The sequence below is a fragment of the Microtus oregoni genome, unplaced genomic scaffold (assembly GCF_018167655.1).
Source record: "Microtus oregoni isolate MIOR12 unplaced genomic scaffold, Mior012 000094F_ref0000399, whole genome shotgun sequence".
In the NCBI taxonomy this organism is placed as follows: domain Eukaryota; kingdom Metazoa; phylum Chordata; class Mammalia; order Rodentia; family Cricetidae; genus Microtus; species Microtus oregoni.
In genome coordinates, this window is record NW_024544707.1 from 1,866,435 (window position 1) to 1,882,293 (window position 15,859).

At 37.4% G+C, this 15,859-nt stretch overlaps 1 protein-coding gene across 1 annotated transcript in view; it reads left to right on the top strand.

Annotated features, from left to right (window-relative positions):
• Positions 1-2,482: 2,482 nt before the first annotated feature.
• LOC121442731 (charged multivesicular body protein 1b-2) overlaps positions 2,483-15,859 on the top strand; it is a 56,866-nt gene continuing 43,489 nt past the window's right edge. The window contains exons 1-2 of the mRNA XM_041644331.1: positions 2,483-2,560; positions 9,207-9,304. Coding sequence (XP_041500265.1) covers positions 2,545-2,560; positions 9,207-9,304 — 114 coding nt within the window. The 5' untranslated portion in view covers positions 2,483-2,544. The remainder of the gene's footprint in view (positions 2,561-9,206; positions 9,305-15,859) is intronic.

Below are 15,859 nucleotides of genomic sequence, written 5' to 3' on the forward strand. Positions count from 1 at the left end.
TTACAAAATTTTTTTACAAATATCACAGGGCATTTTGAAAGTTACTCTTCATCAAAATATATGTTAGGCACATATATTTCTAGAGGTTACAACAACCTAGAAAGAATCCAAATACTATCATTAGGAAAATGGATAAATTAATGATAAATTCATACAGTGGAATACTTTAGAGCAGCACAATAAATCCATCACCACTGTATATTTTAACACAGTTTAGCAACTATATGATGAGCTACAAAAGCAGGACAGGAGCACAAAGCAGTATGATTTCATTTATATAAGAAAATTAAAAAGCTGGCTACTCTAATATATTGATTCGAAATGCAAACACTACAGCAAAACTATTTTTTAAAAGTGGAGAGATTATACATGAATTCAAACAAGAAGCTGCTTCTGAAAAGAGGCCTGGAGTTAGGAACGTCCTGCTAAGTGAACACAGGTGAAGTCAGAGAAAATAGGATTATTTCCTGAAATTGGGTGACAGGTTACTAATGAATTACTTTGTATGCCATACACAGAAAACTGTGGTGCATATATTTTAGAAATACTGTTTAAATGTATCAAACACTTACTACATAATTCAAGCTGTAGTCTGTTTTCTGTACTTTTCTAATCTGCTTTGTAATATTAACAGGGAGCCACTTCTTTCTATAGCAGTCATTCTAACGCAACACACAGAGTTTAAGCAGTTTCAATTTTTCTAGCTAAATTAATTTTTTTCATAAAACTCACTTTAAAAACTCAGATATTCAAGGAAAGTATGAGGATAACTTTGGCATTCAAAGCATTAAAGACCTCATTAAAAATAAAAAAAAAAACTATTAAGTTTAGTGCAGGCTATACAACAGGTTTTTTTTTTTAATTTAAGAGTATTTGCAAGAGCAAATACTCTCTTTAAACAAGTATCTTATTTAATAAATGGTCTTATTCCAAGAAGATGACTGTTGGGAAATTCTATAATTTGAAAAAAATTAAGATTTAATATTTATTTTTATACATTATATACATGTAACTGTAACAACCTCACAGCTTTTAAAGCCTAGAAGTGTTTAAGTTTTGGTAGATTGTCCTATGGTTTTACTGACAGAATGATACTAAAAATAGTAAATGCTAAGGGAAAGATCTTTTAAAACATACCTTTACCTTTATCCCCAAATTTTCCAGCAGTGAATACAACTGTGGAACTCACACGGAAAACTGATAGAACTTCCAAAGTTTTACTTTTTATAACCTAAGTTTTGTTCTTCAACTATAAAGTGAGACACAAAACTAAAAATAATCTTTACACTGTTCCGTCTATTGAAATGATTTCTAGATTGCACTTCCTCAGAGCCTTGTCTTGAGAAAGGATTTTTTCCCCCTTTTTTCTTTAAAGAAGCACCGACAGTTCAGTTCCTAGTTAGAAGACAGTCTGAAACTCATTGCCAACCACCATCAGCACAAAACAAAATATTCCCTTTTAGAGCCAGCTTTTTTTTTTAAAGAAATAATCCTAAGGATAAAAATATGTCATTTCCACAGGTTGAATTTAAAGATGCAATAAATGACGAACTTCTGACACTTATCAATTACGATAATTATACCAACTTTCAAAGTTATATGTTAGTACATGTAATTTCTATCATAACAAAATTAAAACGTCCCAATAATGCTTAAGATTCCCTCTTTTCCTAAGTCCAGAGAGGACATCGAATACATTCACCTCTGGACATTTTCATAAGTCGCATGTAAAAAACGCCAAGCACTATCTACTGCTTATAATAACCCACTCCCACCCATTATAAAGATTTTATATTAATTTTACATCACACATTGTCTATTCTAAAGAAAAGGTATTTTGCAGCAACATTACCTTGCAAGCAGAGCCTCACTTTCCCCCTTCCCCTTCTAGTCTCAAACGCGAAGGATCAGAGCCTTTAGAAAACCTCAACATTACCAGCTGCACTAACCCCTCAAGCCCTTATTTTACACTGTTAGATTTTTTTTTAAAAAGTACTTTAAAAGTCCTATACCTTTGTCTTCATCCTTTAAGACTTAAGTTCTGAGAAAAAGAGATGGGGGACGCCAAAGACAGTGTGAAATCTGAGGTTCGAGGTGGGGCAGGACGTTAAGCGGAGTCCCGGTTGACAAAAGAAAGAACTAGAAGGCTGGTGGGATGCCGGACCAGGTTGAGCACCGAGTTATCCTGAGCGCACGTGAAGCTTCTGAGGGGGAGGGACCTTGGCGGCCAGGGCTCTTGGATCTCCACCGCCCCCCAGCGATGGAGCCCGTCCTAACCAAGGCAACTCACTGCAGCCATTTTGGCGTCTTCCCAGACCCGCCTCTGTGGCTCACGGTACTCCACCCACCACTGCTTCCCCCCCCCCCCCCCCCCCCCCCCCCCCCCCCCCCCCGCCCCGAACCGAAACAGGAAGTGGGCTCGGAACCCCAGAAGCCTGGAGCAGCGCCTGCCTCCCCGCACCCTAGCGACCAGCCACCGGTCCAGTCCCTGTCCCTAGTGTTAAAGCCCCCACCCCCCTCCGAGCCCCGCGAACTCGTGAGATCATGTCGAACATGGAGAGTATCCTTTCCAACGGTCGGGGGTGCTACGGGGCCCTGGGAACCTGGAAAGGGCAAAGGCAGGGGCAGGAGACACGCCCAGGGGTTTGACCTTTTAGGTCCGCGGGTGGCGTGCAGGCGCTCAAGCACAAGCCAGGAGCAGCGGGGGTTTGACTCGCCCCCCCCCCCCTCGCTGCTGCTGCAGCCGCCACCGCCATCCTAGAATGTGGGGAGGGTCAGGGAATCCTGTGGACAGATGGAGATAATTGAGCTCCTCCTGCTTCTTGTTGAGCACTTCTGTCACCTGCCTTATCAGTGAATTTTGTCATCTTTGAAATTGACAGGGAATGGTGCCAGAACAGAGGGGAGGCGGCTGGAGTTTGCCTATGCTTGCTGTGAGGCGGAGATGTTGGGTTTGAGTGCTTTGCGTGGACGAATAGTTTCTGGCGAGCTGCCCTTTTCCGATTGCAGGTGACTGAGGTGATAAGGTTGAGCAATTGCCAGGAGCCCTCCGCACTAACTCTTGATTGCTTTTTGAACCTGCTGCATGCTAATTTAACAAACACTTGAGGAAACTAAGGTCATTCCTGAAGCCTTGAAATCTCATCAGCCATACCTGTGTGGACACTTAGGGGATAAGAATGAAGCTGCCTCGTGATGTCATGAGTATGAATGTTTTTTTCACTACTAAAATTCCATCACAGCAACTCCATGTTGCTGTAATTCTTACTTCTTCCTGAAGTTGGCATTAGAGGTAGAATAATTGGCTTTTTCTTTCCAGGCCTTTTTCCCCCCCAGGCCAAAGTGGCAAGAAGGTAAAATGTAGCTAACTGTTCAGTAGCTATTTTAGAAGGTGTTTTGGTTCATTAGTTTATACAGGCAAACTTTTTGATGAATTAAATTTTATGTCACACATAAAATTTTGCTAACATAACTTGTGTAGCACTAGCCAAAATATGTCGAAAATTAAAATGTTATCCTTTGAGGAAGGATGCAGATAGGTCATTTCATTGAAAAGAATAGATGATTAAGAAAGGCCCAGTTTCTACTGCACTTTAGAAAAAGTAATGAATGTAGTGTACTTTTAATAATACCGTAAAGTGAAGGGCTCAGAATTATGAGTCAGAAGATAAGTTTTCTTTCCCCCATGTCCAAAGGGGAAAAAACCGAGTTAAGGCATGGCATCCATCCTCTGTCACCCACTTGACTCATTCGGAAAGTGTATTAACTGACCTTTCAACCCTAGGAAGGTATTCTTAAGGTAAAAGGAAATGGTAGTGCCTACCAAATTGTATTTTTGACCAAACACTGATGTGTGAGTTATTTGAATAGCTTAAAATTGTTAATTCTTTTCCTAGAAATTTGGAAAGGAACGGAGCTAGTTGACTAAACCATATACCTATATAGTGGATACATGTGCGTAAACATACATACTACTTCCAACTTTTAACAGCTTTGGATCTGGGGGCCAGAGGTCACATATATATGAACATAAATACTAATGCAAAATAACTCCTACTGAATCATATGAATGATGATGTGTAGAGTTAAACTAAATGGTTTAAAATTGTGTGCACAGTTTTGAATATTACTATGTGCCTTTTTTTGCTAGGGATACTGTCTGTAGCCATGATTATTTCTATGCATTCTAACTTGAAGGAGGTTATGAACCAATGAAGTTCATGATAAGTTCTGGACATAACTCTGAGTTCAAAAAGGGAGTTCTGGACAGCTATCACCCGGGGCTATGTGTACACAAAAATAGCTAGCTCCTTAAAAATAGCTGTTAGTCATTGCAGATCTTATGAATCACTTTAAATCCTAAAACAGAACGAGTTATATACTGGTACCAGACTTGTGAGACTTGATAAAATACACTATGATGTATTTTTTATCAAGGTACTGTCAACATAAATAACCATTCTCACTTGAAAGGGGCGTCCTAGTTAAATATGAGTGAAATCTGAGTAATCACGGCCTAAGGACATAGATTCAGGATTTCCCAAACTCCATGTTCCAATGTGGTGATAATTTAATGCGTTTTGATAGTAATAGAATAAAGTTGTAATTCGAGACTCTTTCCTAACATATCAGTGGAGACATCAGCTAGATGGGTCACAGCAAAGAGGGAAAATCCCAGCCTCAGATATATCCGAGAACAGTCAGCCTTTTGCTTGGTGGAAGCTGCTGATCTGTTAATATATTTCAGAATGTTTTATCTGTTAGTCACAGGATATTAGGTCAGCCAGGTGGCCAAGGAATGGCTGTTAAGGGGACTAAAGATAGCCCAAGAGAAATTGTAAAGCAGGGCCCGGACCTGCAAAATTCCAAGCTCTCCTCAGTCAAGGAAACTCTAATCAGTTAAGTCAACCTTTCTGAAGGGTCAGTGGGAGGCATAGTCTCTTTACTGGAATTAGTTCCAGTGTTTACAGTATCATTAAATTGGTTCCTTGCTAATATGTACGTAATTTATGGCTTGTGGGATCAACAGAATGCTGTCATTTACAAGAAGTATTAAACGTTACTTTGGGTCTTCCTTTCCATACCATTTAAAGGACAATTTGAACAATTCCCTGTAATTGTTAAAATACAATGTATGACCTAAGAGATAAGCTGCTTTTGAGTTCCTCTTTGTTTCTATATTCATTAGTTACTCCATGCTTATCCATCTGTAAGTTTATGTTTTCAAATTAGTAAAATTATCTCTAAAGTTGCTTTTAGTTCAGATGACCTCACCTGATTCTTTGATTCCAAATTTACCTCCCTAAAACATACACAGGAGTACTTAAGGTGCTTACAATGACAGAAAGGTAAAAGGATAATGCCACTTATCAAATAAATGTCCCGTGATATTGGTACCATTATTTTTATCGTAGGACAGCTATTAGTGGAACAACTAAATAAAGATTTATTTCTAATTATTTTAATGTGTGTTTATGTGTATGTCTGGGTCTGAGCACATGAATGCAGAGACCGAAGGAGTGTCTGATCCTGGCAGAGCTGTAGCTAGAGATGATTTTGACTTACCTGGCATGGGAAACTCTGATCCTCTGCAGGACTGGCAAATGCTAACCATAACTGAGCCATCTCTCACGAGAGCCCAACACTCTCCTGGAAACTCTTTTTTACCTCTCACCTGTATTTTTTTTCAACCTCTACTTCTGTTCATCAGGAATCGTATAATCTAGTTGGTGGCATTTGTAATAAAATAGCTTCTAAACTACTGTATTTAGAGATCTTACTATCAGCTTATAGTGAACTGTCACAGATTTTCTATAGTAAGGAGATGAATGCTATTTTAAACTAAGTCTTCTTTATATACAATGAATTCTTGGAATCCTAATGATTTTTGAAAAGCTGTAATGGAGAAAAACAGTGTAATAGCGCATACTAGTTTTATATAATGCTCTAAAGACAAACTTGAACTTTTGATATACTTTCTAAATAAATTTCTTTATTAAAATTGAAATTTAGTAAATGATAATATAACTTATTGAATGCATATTTTATGCCAAACAAACACTAACTTTTTATTCTAAATTGATTTTTTAAAACGTGTAATGTTAATCCTTCCCTCTTAAGAAAGTTAAGAAAAAGAGTAAAACGTTCCTGAGAGCCTTCTATTTGACCTAAGATACTATAAAGTTATCAGTTAAATTCCTCTTTTCTTTTACTGCAGATGCTACTATCTAAAAGTTAACATTAATGATTGCAGGTCATTTCTTTATATATTAATCATATATGTATACTCTTAAGGTATATTGATATATTTCTTGATTCCAGATTCTTTACTGACTTTTTGTATTGTTTTAATTAATAATAAACTCGTGGCTTCTTATTTTAGAATATTGTTTGATTATTTTTTCTGTGTTTTGCCATCTTATCATTCAATGTCCTTGCATTGTAAAGTCCTGTATATCATTTGGTTCATTATTTTTTAATCCATCATAATTTTTGAATGTTTCTTCTTGTTGAGTTTTATTTATCTTCACTCATTTGTGTTTGCACTACAGTACACATGTACAGGTCAGCCTTTGAGACTCAGTTCTCCTCTTCTTCCTTATACAGACATAGTCTTTCTTAATGTTTCTGCTGCACTGTGTATTCCTGCCTAGCTGACCAAGAACTTCTGGGCAGTTCTCTAGTCTTCTCTTCCTATTTCTCAGTAAGAGTTTTGAGATTACAGATGCATGCATATCACCCCGTGAAGCTTTTTAAAGTATGTTCTGGGAATGGAACTCCTTTTTTATATGGGTTCTGGGGATAAAACTCAGGTCATCAGGCCTGTTAAGCAAGCACTTTTCCCACTGGGCTATTTGGCCAGCCCACATTTGAAAGAAGTTTCTACTTAATGTATAATTTCTGTTTGGCCTTTTATCTCTAGATTTGTTACTCTTTTGTTGCTTTCTGTTGAGTCTGTAAATGGTTCACATTTTTTTTCCTTTATTACTTTGGAAGTTACATACTATTTTTTAGTGCTACCCTTGAAATTTTAACATGCATAGTTAATGTTAAATTTAATGAATGACAGTTTATTTGTGAATGGCACGAATGTTTTAACATACTCAACTCCTCCTTTCCTTTGTCTTAGGTATTTTCCTCTGCTTGTGTTCTGCATTTTTAATCTTAAAATTGGACACCGTGATTCTCTAATGTAAACAGCATTTCCTGGATAACATTCTGTGCTCTTTAAGCCTTTTGTTAGATCTAGTTTAGTTTCTTGAGAAGCTAAGTTTATTATTGAAATATTCTGTATTTGCAAATTTGCTTACGTGACAAAACTTAACAGAAAACTAGCACAAATGATGTTTTTAACTTGCCTAGATTAGTAAACTTTGGACTCATCCAATATTCCTATTTCCCACTTAGGAAAGGGAATGAATGCCTCTACTGTAAATGAGTATCTACTGCTCTCTGTTTAATACCATATTTTCTGTATTTCTGTGCCTTATGTTTATAATTCCACTATTTAAAATAGTCCCCAACTATAGGTCCTGATGTGCTATTTAGTGTTTTTAGTATGAGAAGGCTGTGGTGTGCCTTGTAGATAAAATTATTATTTTATGTAAGTTTTCAGTCATGAATTATAGCTAAAGAATTACTTAATAATTTTTAGCTAAGAATTTGCTATTACTGAATCAACAATATGTATTAAATAGTTGTTAAAACAGAAATACACATAAAATACATCAGTTGATGAAAATGTAACAAATAAGAACCAAACCCTAGATTCTCTTTAGAAGCAATACTTCAGTGTTTGCCACTGGTATTTATGGCAGTTTGATAGACTATTACTACTTTGAATAGTGTACAACCATAAATCCTTTGGTAATTACTTAGGAGTTTTATTTGGAAATTCTACTCTGTTTGGCTATATCATTTATAAATTGTCTGAACTTTGACTGTGGTTCTTTCAAAGTTATTTTAGTCTTTGATGTTTGTAGGTTTACTATGATGCATCTAGATATGAGTTACGCTTATTTGGCCTGTTTGTAACTATCTTATTATGCTCATTAGTTACAGAATAGTCACACATTCTCATTAAGTATCATCATTTACACACTGTTATTATCTTTTCCCATAGGATTCCAGATTTTTAAATTTTTTTATTCTTAATTTATTGTTATATGTGTAGGAGTGTTTTACCTGCATGTGTATCTCTGTCCTACATACATGCCTGTTGACTTTGGAAGCCAAAGAAGAACACTGAATCTCATGAAACTGGAGTTATAGGCAGTTGGAGCTCCTTTATGAATGCTTGGAATTAAACTCGGGTCTTCTAGAAGAGCCAGCAGTGCTTTTACAAAACCACAGATTCAGTCCTCTAGCCCAAGTACTCCAGATACTATAAAACCATCTTAGTCTACTTCTGTTGCTCTTCTCTTCTCCCTGTAATTCAGATCTGTATTCCAGGTAGCTCATCTTCTCCTCAGCTTTCTTCAGTTTTCTGTTTTACTTGTAGTGGTTGGTTTTATTGTTCAGCTTGACACAAGCTAATCATCTGGGAAGAGAGAACACCTGTAGGCAGCTCCCTGAGGCATTTTTTGATTAATGATTTAATGTTTGTTCTGCTGTCCCTGGGCACATTGCCCTAGGTGATAATAAGAAAGCAAAGCAAGCGGAGCAAGCTAGTAAGCAGTTACTCCATGCTCTCTGCTTTAGTTCTGCCTCCACATTCTTGCTTTGCCTTCATATTGGTAAAGTTTCTCAGAGCTTTCCAGTAGAGTTTCATTAGTCAACCACCTTGTCTCTGTAGTCTCCAATTTGTGACACTTATTGAGTTGTTCCTTGCTCTTCATGAATTTGACTCTTGAAAGGTTACAACAAATGAGTTTGTTTATAGCAACAGTGCCATGATGATGATGCCTTCCTCTCTTTCAGAAAGATAATAATATGGACATGCTTTCTTACTGATGACACTAAACTCCTAAAATGAAGTCTACCCAGTTTCTTTAGAATAGTTATTTTCCTTTGTAATTAATATTTTATTTTCTTGATTTTGGATGAAAGGAAGTTTAAAAGAAATAGTTCTCTTTCTGAAGTTTTATGGTTAGTTAAATTATAATACTATCTGATCATTTTTTGATGATTTTTTTAATGTCAAGTTTGTGGGTCTTTATGCTAGAAAAATGACTTTCTGACTAGCTGGCCTTAACCTATATTTTCAGAACACTTATTTAGCTTGAAGTTTGCTGCAAAAGAACTTAATAGGAATGCCAAGAAATGTGATAAAGAAGAAAAAGCTGAAAAGGCCAAGATAAAAAAGGTAGACTGCTTTTAATCTTTTTACTTTTTTGATTTAAATATTTTACCATAACAATGTACATTGATATTACTTATTTACTCTATTAAGAGATCTAACCAACATGGCCTTTCTTGAAATGAATAACTCTAATTAAACAATTATTTTGCTTTAACTTCTAAAATTCAGTCTCTTACATATAATCAAAATAGTTCCATGTATATCTTAGTGGAGGTTTAAGGATCATGAGTTAAAATTTTAATAAATTAAAAGTTTTGGTAATGCCGGGCGGTGGTGGCGCATGCCTTTAATCCCAGCACTTGCGAGGCAGAGGCAGGCGGATCTTTGTGAGTTCGAGGCTAGCCTGGTCCAACAGAGCTAGTTCCAGGATAGGCTCCGAAGCTACAGAGAAACCCTGTCTCAAAATCCCCCCCCCCAAAAAAAAGTTTCAGTAACTTTTCTCAGCATTTCTTCTTTGTCTAAAATAGTCTGTCTTAAGCTCAAAATAGCATCTTGAAATTCAGGATTGAGGTCTAGTGCTTTCTTGAAATCTTCCAAAGCTTTGTCAAAATATCCCAGCCTAAAGCATATCAAGCCCCTGTTGTAATACGGAACTTCAGAGTTGGGCAGGGTTTCTACAGCAGATTTGTAGTCATCCATGGCTTCATAAAAATCAACGCTGAGGTACTTGGTTTGTCCCCTGTTGTTATATGTGATGACCAAATCCTCGGGGCTGCATTTGCTCCTGCAACTCGTGCACTGGCCAGTGAAAGCCAAGTACAGTGCTTGTGCCTAGGAACACTTGCCCCTGGCGAAGCGAGCCTGGGTCAGCACCAGAGTGGCTGGTCTCTGGGCTCTATCCATCTGGCAGCTGGGCCATGACCACCTTGCTCAGGTGGAAGCAGAACCACCAATATTTTTACTTTTTAATTCACAAGAGAAGTACAAATAGATATGGAAGGGGTAGTTAATTGTATATGTCATCCTACATAGTAAATAATGCCTTCTTAAATGTTTTTTGTTATGCAAATATAGATCACAAAATTTTATAATTCTTGTGTTAGTAAAAGCTGTCCTTAGCTAATTTCATTCTTCTTGAGAAGCTGGTATATAAAATGATATTTCTTCTTTCAGCTGATTTTAGTGTCTATACATTCTAAGATGTTTATCTAAACATTGCACATAATTAATGTATATAGTGTTTTCATATTTACTAGCAGGAGTCACAGGGCACTGCAGGTAGTTTCCCTAGGGATCTAGTAAAAGGATGCAAAGCAGACTCAGCAAATAGGGAAATAGGCTTACACTGAGTCTGACTTATTTCACTTACTATTATGCTCTTCAATCCCATACATTTTGTTGTTGTTTTGTGAGACAGGGTTTCTCTGTGTAGCCTTAGCTGTCCTGGAACTCACTCTGTAGACCAGGCTAGCCTCCAACTCACAGATACCCACCTGCCTCTGCCGTCTCAGTGCTGAGATTAAAGGTGTACACCACTGTCCCACTGCCCGGATGCACAATTTCATTCTCCTCTGTGGCTAAATAAACTCCATTTTGTGTGTGTGGAAAATAGTTTTTGTCATCCCTTAGTGGATACCTAACCTGATTCAGTAACTTGTTGATTGTGTATACTGCTGAGGTAAATATGAGTATGCACATTACTGTGTTATATGTTGATTTAGAGACATTTGAGTATATCACCAGGGATAGAGTGACTCCGTTTATATTCCTATCAGCAGTAGTATATGAGGGTTCCATTTTCTCCACATCCTATTATTAATAATGTTTGGTTAATGATAGCAATTCTGAGCAGCTATGGTGGAAATCTCAGTTTTGTTTTAATTTTTATTGCCCTAGTGACTAAGGATGTTGAACATTTTTTCTTAATGATGTGCACCTTTTTAATTTATCTTTTGAAACCTGTTTGCTCATTTTATTATGCCATTTATTGCTTGGACTATAAGCCATTTTTAGAATTTCTGGATATTATCTCTAAATCAAAGTTACTAAGGCAAGTACTAGATTTAGAATTAAAACTTTTGAAGGATAATATTTTTAAGCATGCTGTGTTAGTTAGGTTGTGTGCATATGTATTTACATGATATTCTTTTTATTGTTTGAGAATTCCATACATACATATAATGTGTGTGGTTAAATCCACTCCCATTCCTTCCCCCTCAGTTCTTCCCATATCCCCTCCACTATTCCCTCAGAATTTCTTCTGCTTTCTCTTTAAACCCACAAAGTCTACTTGGTGATGCCCAAATGTGCATTAAGTATAGGGCTGTCTACTGGTACATAGTGGGCCACATCCCTGAAGAAATCTGCCTCTTCTTTACCAGAAGCCATCAGTGGTGTATAGCTGCTCAACTAGAGGTGGGAGATTTTCTTCCTTGATCTTCTGCACGTGTTGCACATGCAGTCAGTAGCATCTGTGAGTTCATGTGGCCCTGTCATATCAAGATAGTTGTGCTTCACTGTACTCACTTGCTACCTCTGGCTCTTAGTCTTTTTGCCCACTCTTTCAGAATGATCCTGGAACCTTGGATTGTGGGTGTGTGATATATAGATCTATCATTTAGGGCTGAGCACACCATGGTCTCTCATTATCTTCATACTGATTAGTTGTGTCCTTGTATTAATCACTATTGTAGAATATTACTTTAACTGTATAAAAGTGTGTTACAGTTGCTTATGCTGCATGTGTTTAACTAGGCAAAGATGTGTTGCTGTTTTACCTTGCCAGCCTAAGGTACCTAATTGATCCAATAAAAAGCTGAATGGCCAATAACTGGGAAGTAGAGGTGGGGTTGGCAGGCAGAGAGAATAAGTAGAGGAGGAATCTAGGCTCCAGAGAGAATGATGTAGAAAGCCAGGGAGACGCCTGGAGCCAGTCAGCCAGGCAGCTACCAGCCAGCCAGTCATGGAGGAGAACATGCAGAATGAATGAAAGGTAAAAAGCCTCAAGGCAAAACATAGATGAAGAAAAACAGGCTAATTTATGGTATAAGAACTAGTGGAACAAGCATACGTTAAGACTGAGCATTCATAACTAACAATTCTCTGTGTTATGATTTGGGGCTGACAGTTTGAGAAAGAAAGCTTCCCTGAAGAAAGTTGAAAGTTGCACTGATCACTGATTATAAAGAAAAGTATCATTAGAATAGGTTTAATACTGTATCCATTCAGCAGAGTAATAGTAGTAGTTTCTCCATTTGGGACTTTTGGTTTACCCAGCTATAGGCTCCTGGGCCCATTAAAGGTGCCAGGTGACAGGCATGAGTTCCACCTAGTGGAACAATCTTCAATCTAATCACAAACTGATTGCTTACTCCCATATCGTTCTATTGCACTGGCAGGCATCTCTTACCAGGCCACTCACTGACAGCTTAGCTGGCTAATACTATTAATTACTTAATTCCCTCCATAGCATGAATAGTACCTTTCTACAATGAAAGCTAACCAGTAGGAATGATACTTCTTCAAGTGACTCAAGTGTGTGGTATCTTCAGCAATAAGGTCTTACCAGCAAGATCAAGAGCAGTGACTATAGCTTGTAATTTTGCGGTGGTGGGGGTGGGGGAGGAGAGTATCTATATCCTAAGCTCCTTTTGAATATTTTGTCCTTGCTTGAGAGAATTATAATGGAATAAAATGGAGAAAGAGATGGAAACACTTGTGTGGACTTTGAATTTAAAGTAAAGAGTGAGGATAAAGGAAAATACAGGACATGAATATGATCAAAATACATGATATACTTGTTTGAAAATACCTTGAGACCGACATTATATGTAACGAATATATGCCAATTACTGTCTCTGAACTCTGTGCAAACAATGGTATTTTGTGTCAGATTTTATTATAGGTTCAACCTTTCCTAAAATTCGTTTTCAACTCTAATAAGAAAACCCCCATAGATTTTTGATCAAGTATTTTTATATGCTGAGGATTTCAATAAGAATAAACCATGATTTTCTTAAGGTATCAAGTCCCAGGCAAGCACAATCACATTAATTGTATAAAATATTCTACCTTATACCATTCTTCAGTTTACCTTTTATTTTTATGGACTTTCTTGTCCTTTACTCCATCCTTAGTTTTCTGTTCCTCATTCTTCCTTATGTTCCAACTCATTGTTTATATTTTTACAATTAAAATGTGTCAAAATAATTTTCCATGGACATTTAAACATAGATTGTTTATACAAACCTTTATTCCAAAAACATTTTGTGTATATTAAAATGCAAACTCTTTCCATTTTTTGTGTATGTGGTGTGCATATATGTAGGCATATATATATATTTGCTTGTGTATGTGTGTACATGCGCTCTTATATACATGTATGTGCAGGTATGCATGTATGTGGAAGTGTAAAATCGACATCAGGAATCATCCTAGAGCTTTCTTCCACTTTATTCATTAAGGTAGAGTCTTTCAGTCAAATATTGACATGAATGTGTTATAGCAGAAGTCAGCAAGCATACTGCGTAGTCTACACTTTTGATTCATTTTGCACTCTTTTATAAAAGAAGTTTCAAAAGAAAAGTTAGAGAAAGGAAAAAGAACACTGTAGTTGTTGATTTATCAAAGAGGCTGACACATAATTGCCAATCAGGAATTAGCTTTAGAGTGAGGACCTTGGAGCTGTGATCAGATGTCAAGGGAGGATAACATGAAAAAGGAACAGTACATTGCATTAAAAACAAAGCTTTCCTTTAAAACTAATAGAGAAATTTCCTTTAAAGGTATGGTTGAAAGCAGAAGAGAGGGTAGCGTGCCTTCATGGACAGGATGATACGTGAGGGACTGTTCAGAAAAGAGAGTTTTCAGAGAATTCCCCAAACAAATGGGGATGTCTAAGTTCTACAATAATAACATTTGGTTTAGTATTATTGTGGGATAGCCTACATGGTAAGAATATTGGAGGAGCCAGGTTCTGGAGGGGTGGGGAGGCTATAAATTTGGTGTAAAGCAACTCAGCACAACCACAGAGGAACTTCTTAACTCTCTGTCCCCAAGAGAGAGAGAGAGATTCGTGGCCTTCCTTCTTTAGACTATGAAAACTGGCCTCTTATGTGACCAATATCATAAAGGGCCAGGCATATAGCAAAGCATATGACAGGCATAACAAGAACATGCAACATTAATTCCTGCATATATTTTGTGCTGCAGTTAAGAGTTGAGTAGTTGCTGGCAAGGTCATATTACTGCAGAACTGGGAATTCCCCCGAGTTTTTGAATAAAGGAGTCTAAGTTTAGGGACTCATGCCCTACCATATATTCCCACACAAAAACTAGAATCAGCTAGAAAGGTGAAGAGAATTTTTTTTTTTTTTTACAAAACCAGAGGTCATAGAAAGGATTGTTTAAAAGGGAGCAAATTTGGTAAACTAACCGAGAAAGGAATGGAAAACCAATTACCCTGAGTCTTTGTTAATGCTTTTATTAAAATGGGCATGAAACTTGTGTCTTGCCTGGTTGACATGAGGGTTAGGTGTGAAACTGCTTACCTCTTGGGCCATTTGAGGAAGAAATAACTACATCCCATTACACTTGATTTTAACATTATACTCAATCACTTATCTTTCATTTTCTAAAATTCATAATAGATGTTTGAGATAGGAAATAGCTAAACAGATGGAATACTGTGAGTTTGCCTTTTAGTTTTCATTAGCTTTATGCAGAAATGAATAAATAGTACCATCTGTTGTTCTCAGTTGCTCTTTTAGCTTTGTGGCCAGGTTTTGGCCCTAAGCAGCTCTTTGGGTCATTTTTAACAAAACAGTGATGAGTAGGTTTTCCTTTTTATAATTATTTATTTTTAAACTTTTTTTTAAAAAAGAAAAGCTATCTTTTTTCATTTACATACCAATCCAAGTTCTTACTCCCGCCCCTCCTTCTATTCTCTCTAACTCCCCCCCCCCCACACACCTCCTTCCATTCTTCAGAAAGGGTAAGGCACATTGTTTTGGGGAAGGTCTAAGGCCCTCCCTACTATATCTAGGTTGAGCTACGTATACATCCAAAGAGAATAGTTTTCCAAAAAGCTAGTACAAGCAGTAGAGATAAATCCTGGTGCCACTGCCAGTGGCCCCTCAGTCTGCCCCAGCCATGCAACTGTCAGCCACATTCAGAAGGACTAGTTTGGTCCTATGCTTGTTCCTTCCCAGTCTGGCTGGTGTTGGTGAGCTCTCATTAGCTCAAGTAGACTGTTTCAGTGGGTGTACCCATCATGGTCTTGACCTCTTTGCTCATATTCTCATTCCTCCCAATCTTCAAATGGACTTTCGGGGCTCAGTCCAGTGCTCCAATGTAGGTCTTTGCCTCTGTTTACATCAGTTGCTAGATGAAGGATCTATGGTGATATTTAAGATATTCGTCAATCTGACTACAGGGCAAGGGCAGTTTAGGCACCCTCTTCTCTATTGCTTAGGGTCTTAACTGGGATCATCCTTGTGGATTCTTGGGAATTTCTCTAGAGCCAGGTTTCTTGCTAACCCCATAATGACTCCCTCAGTCAAGATAGCTCTTTCCTTGCTCTCATCTCTGTACTTCCACCACCTCAACTATCCCATTCCC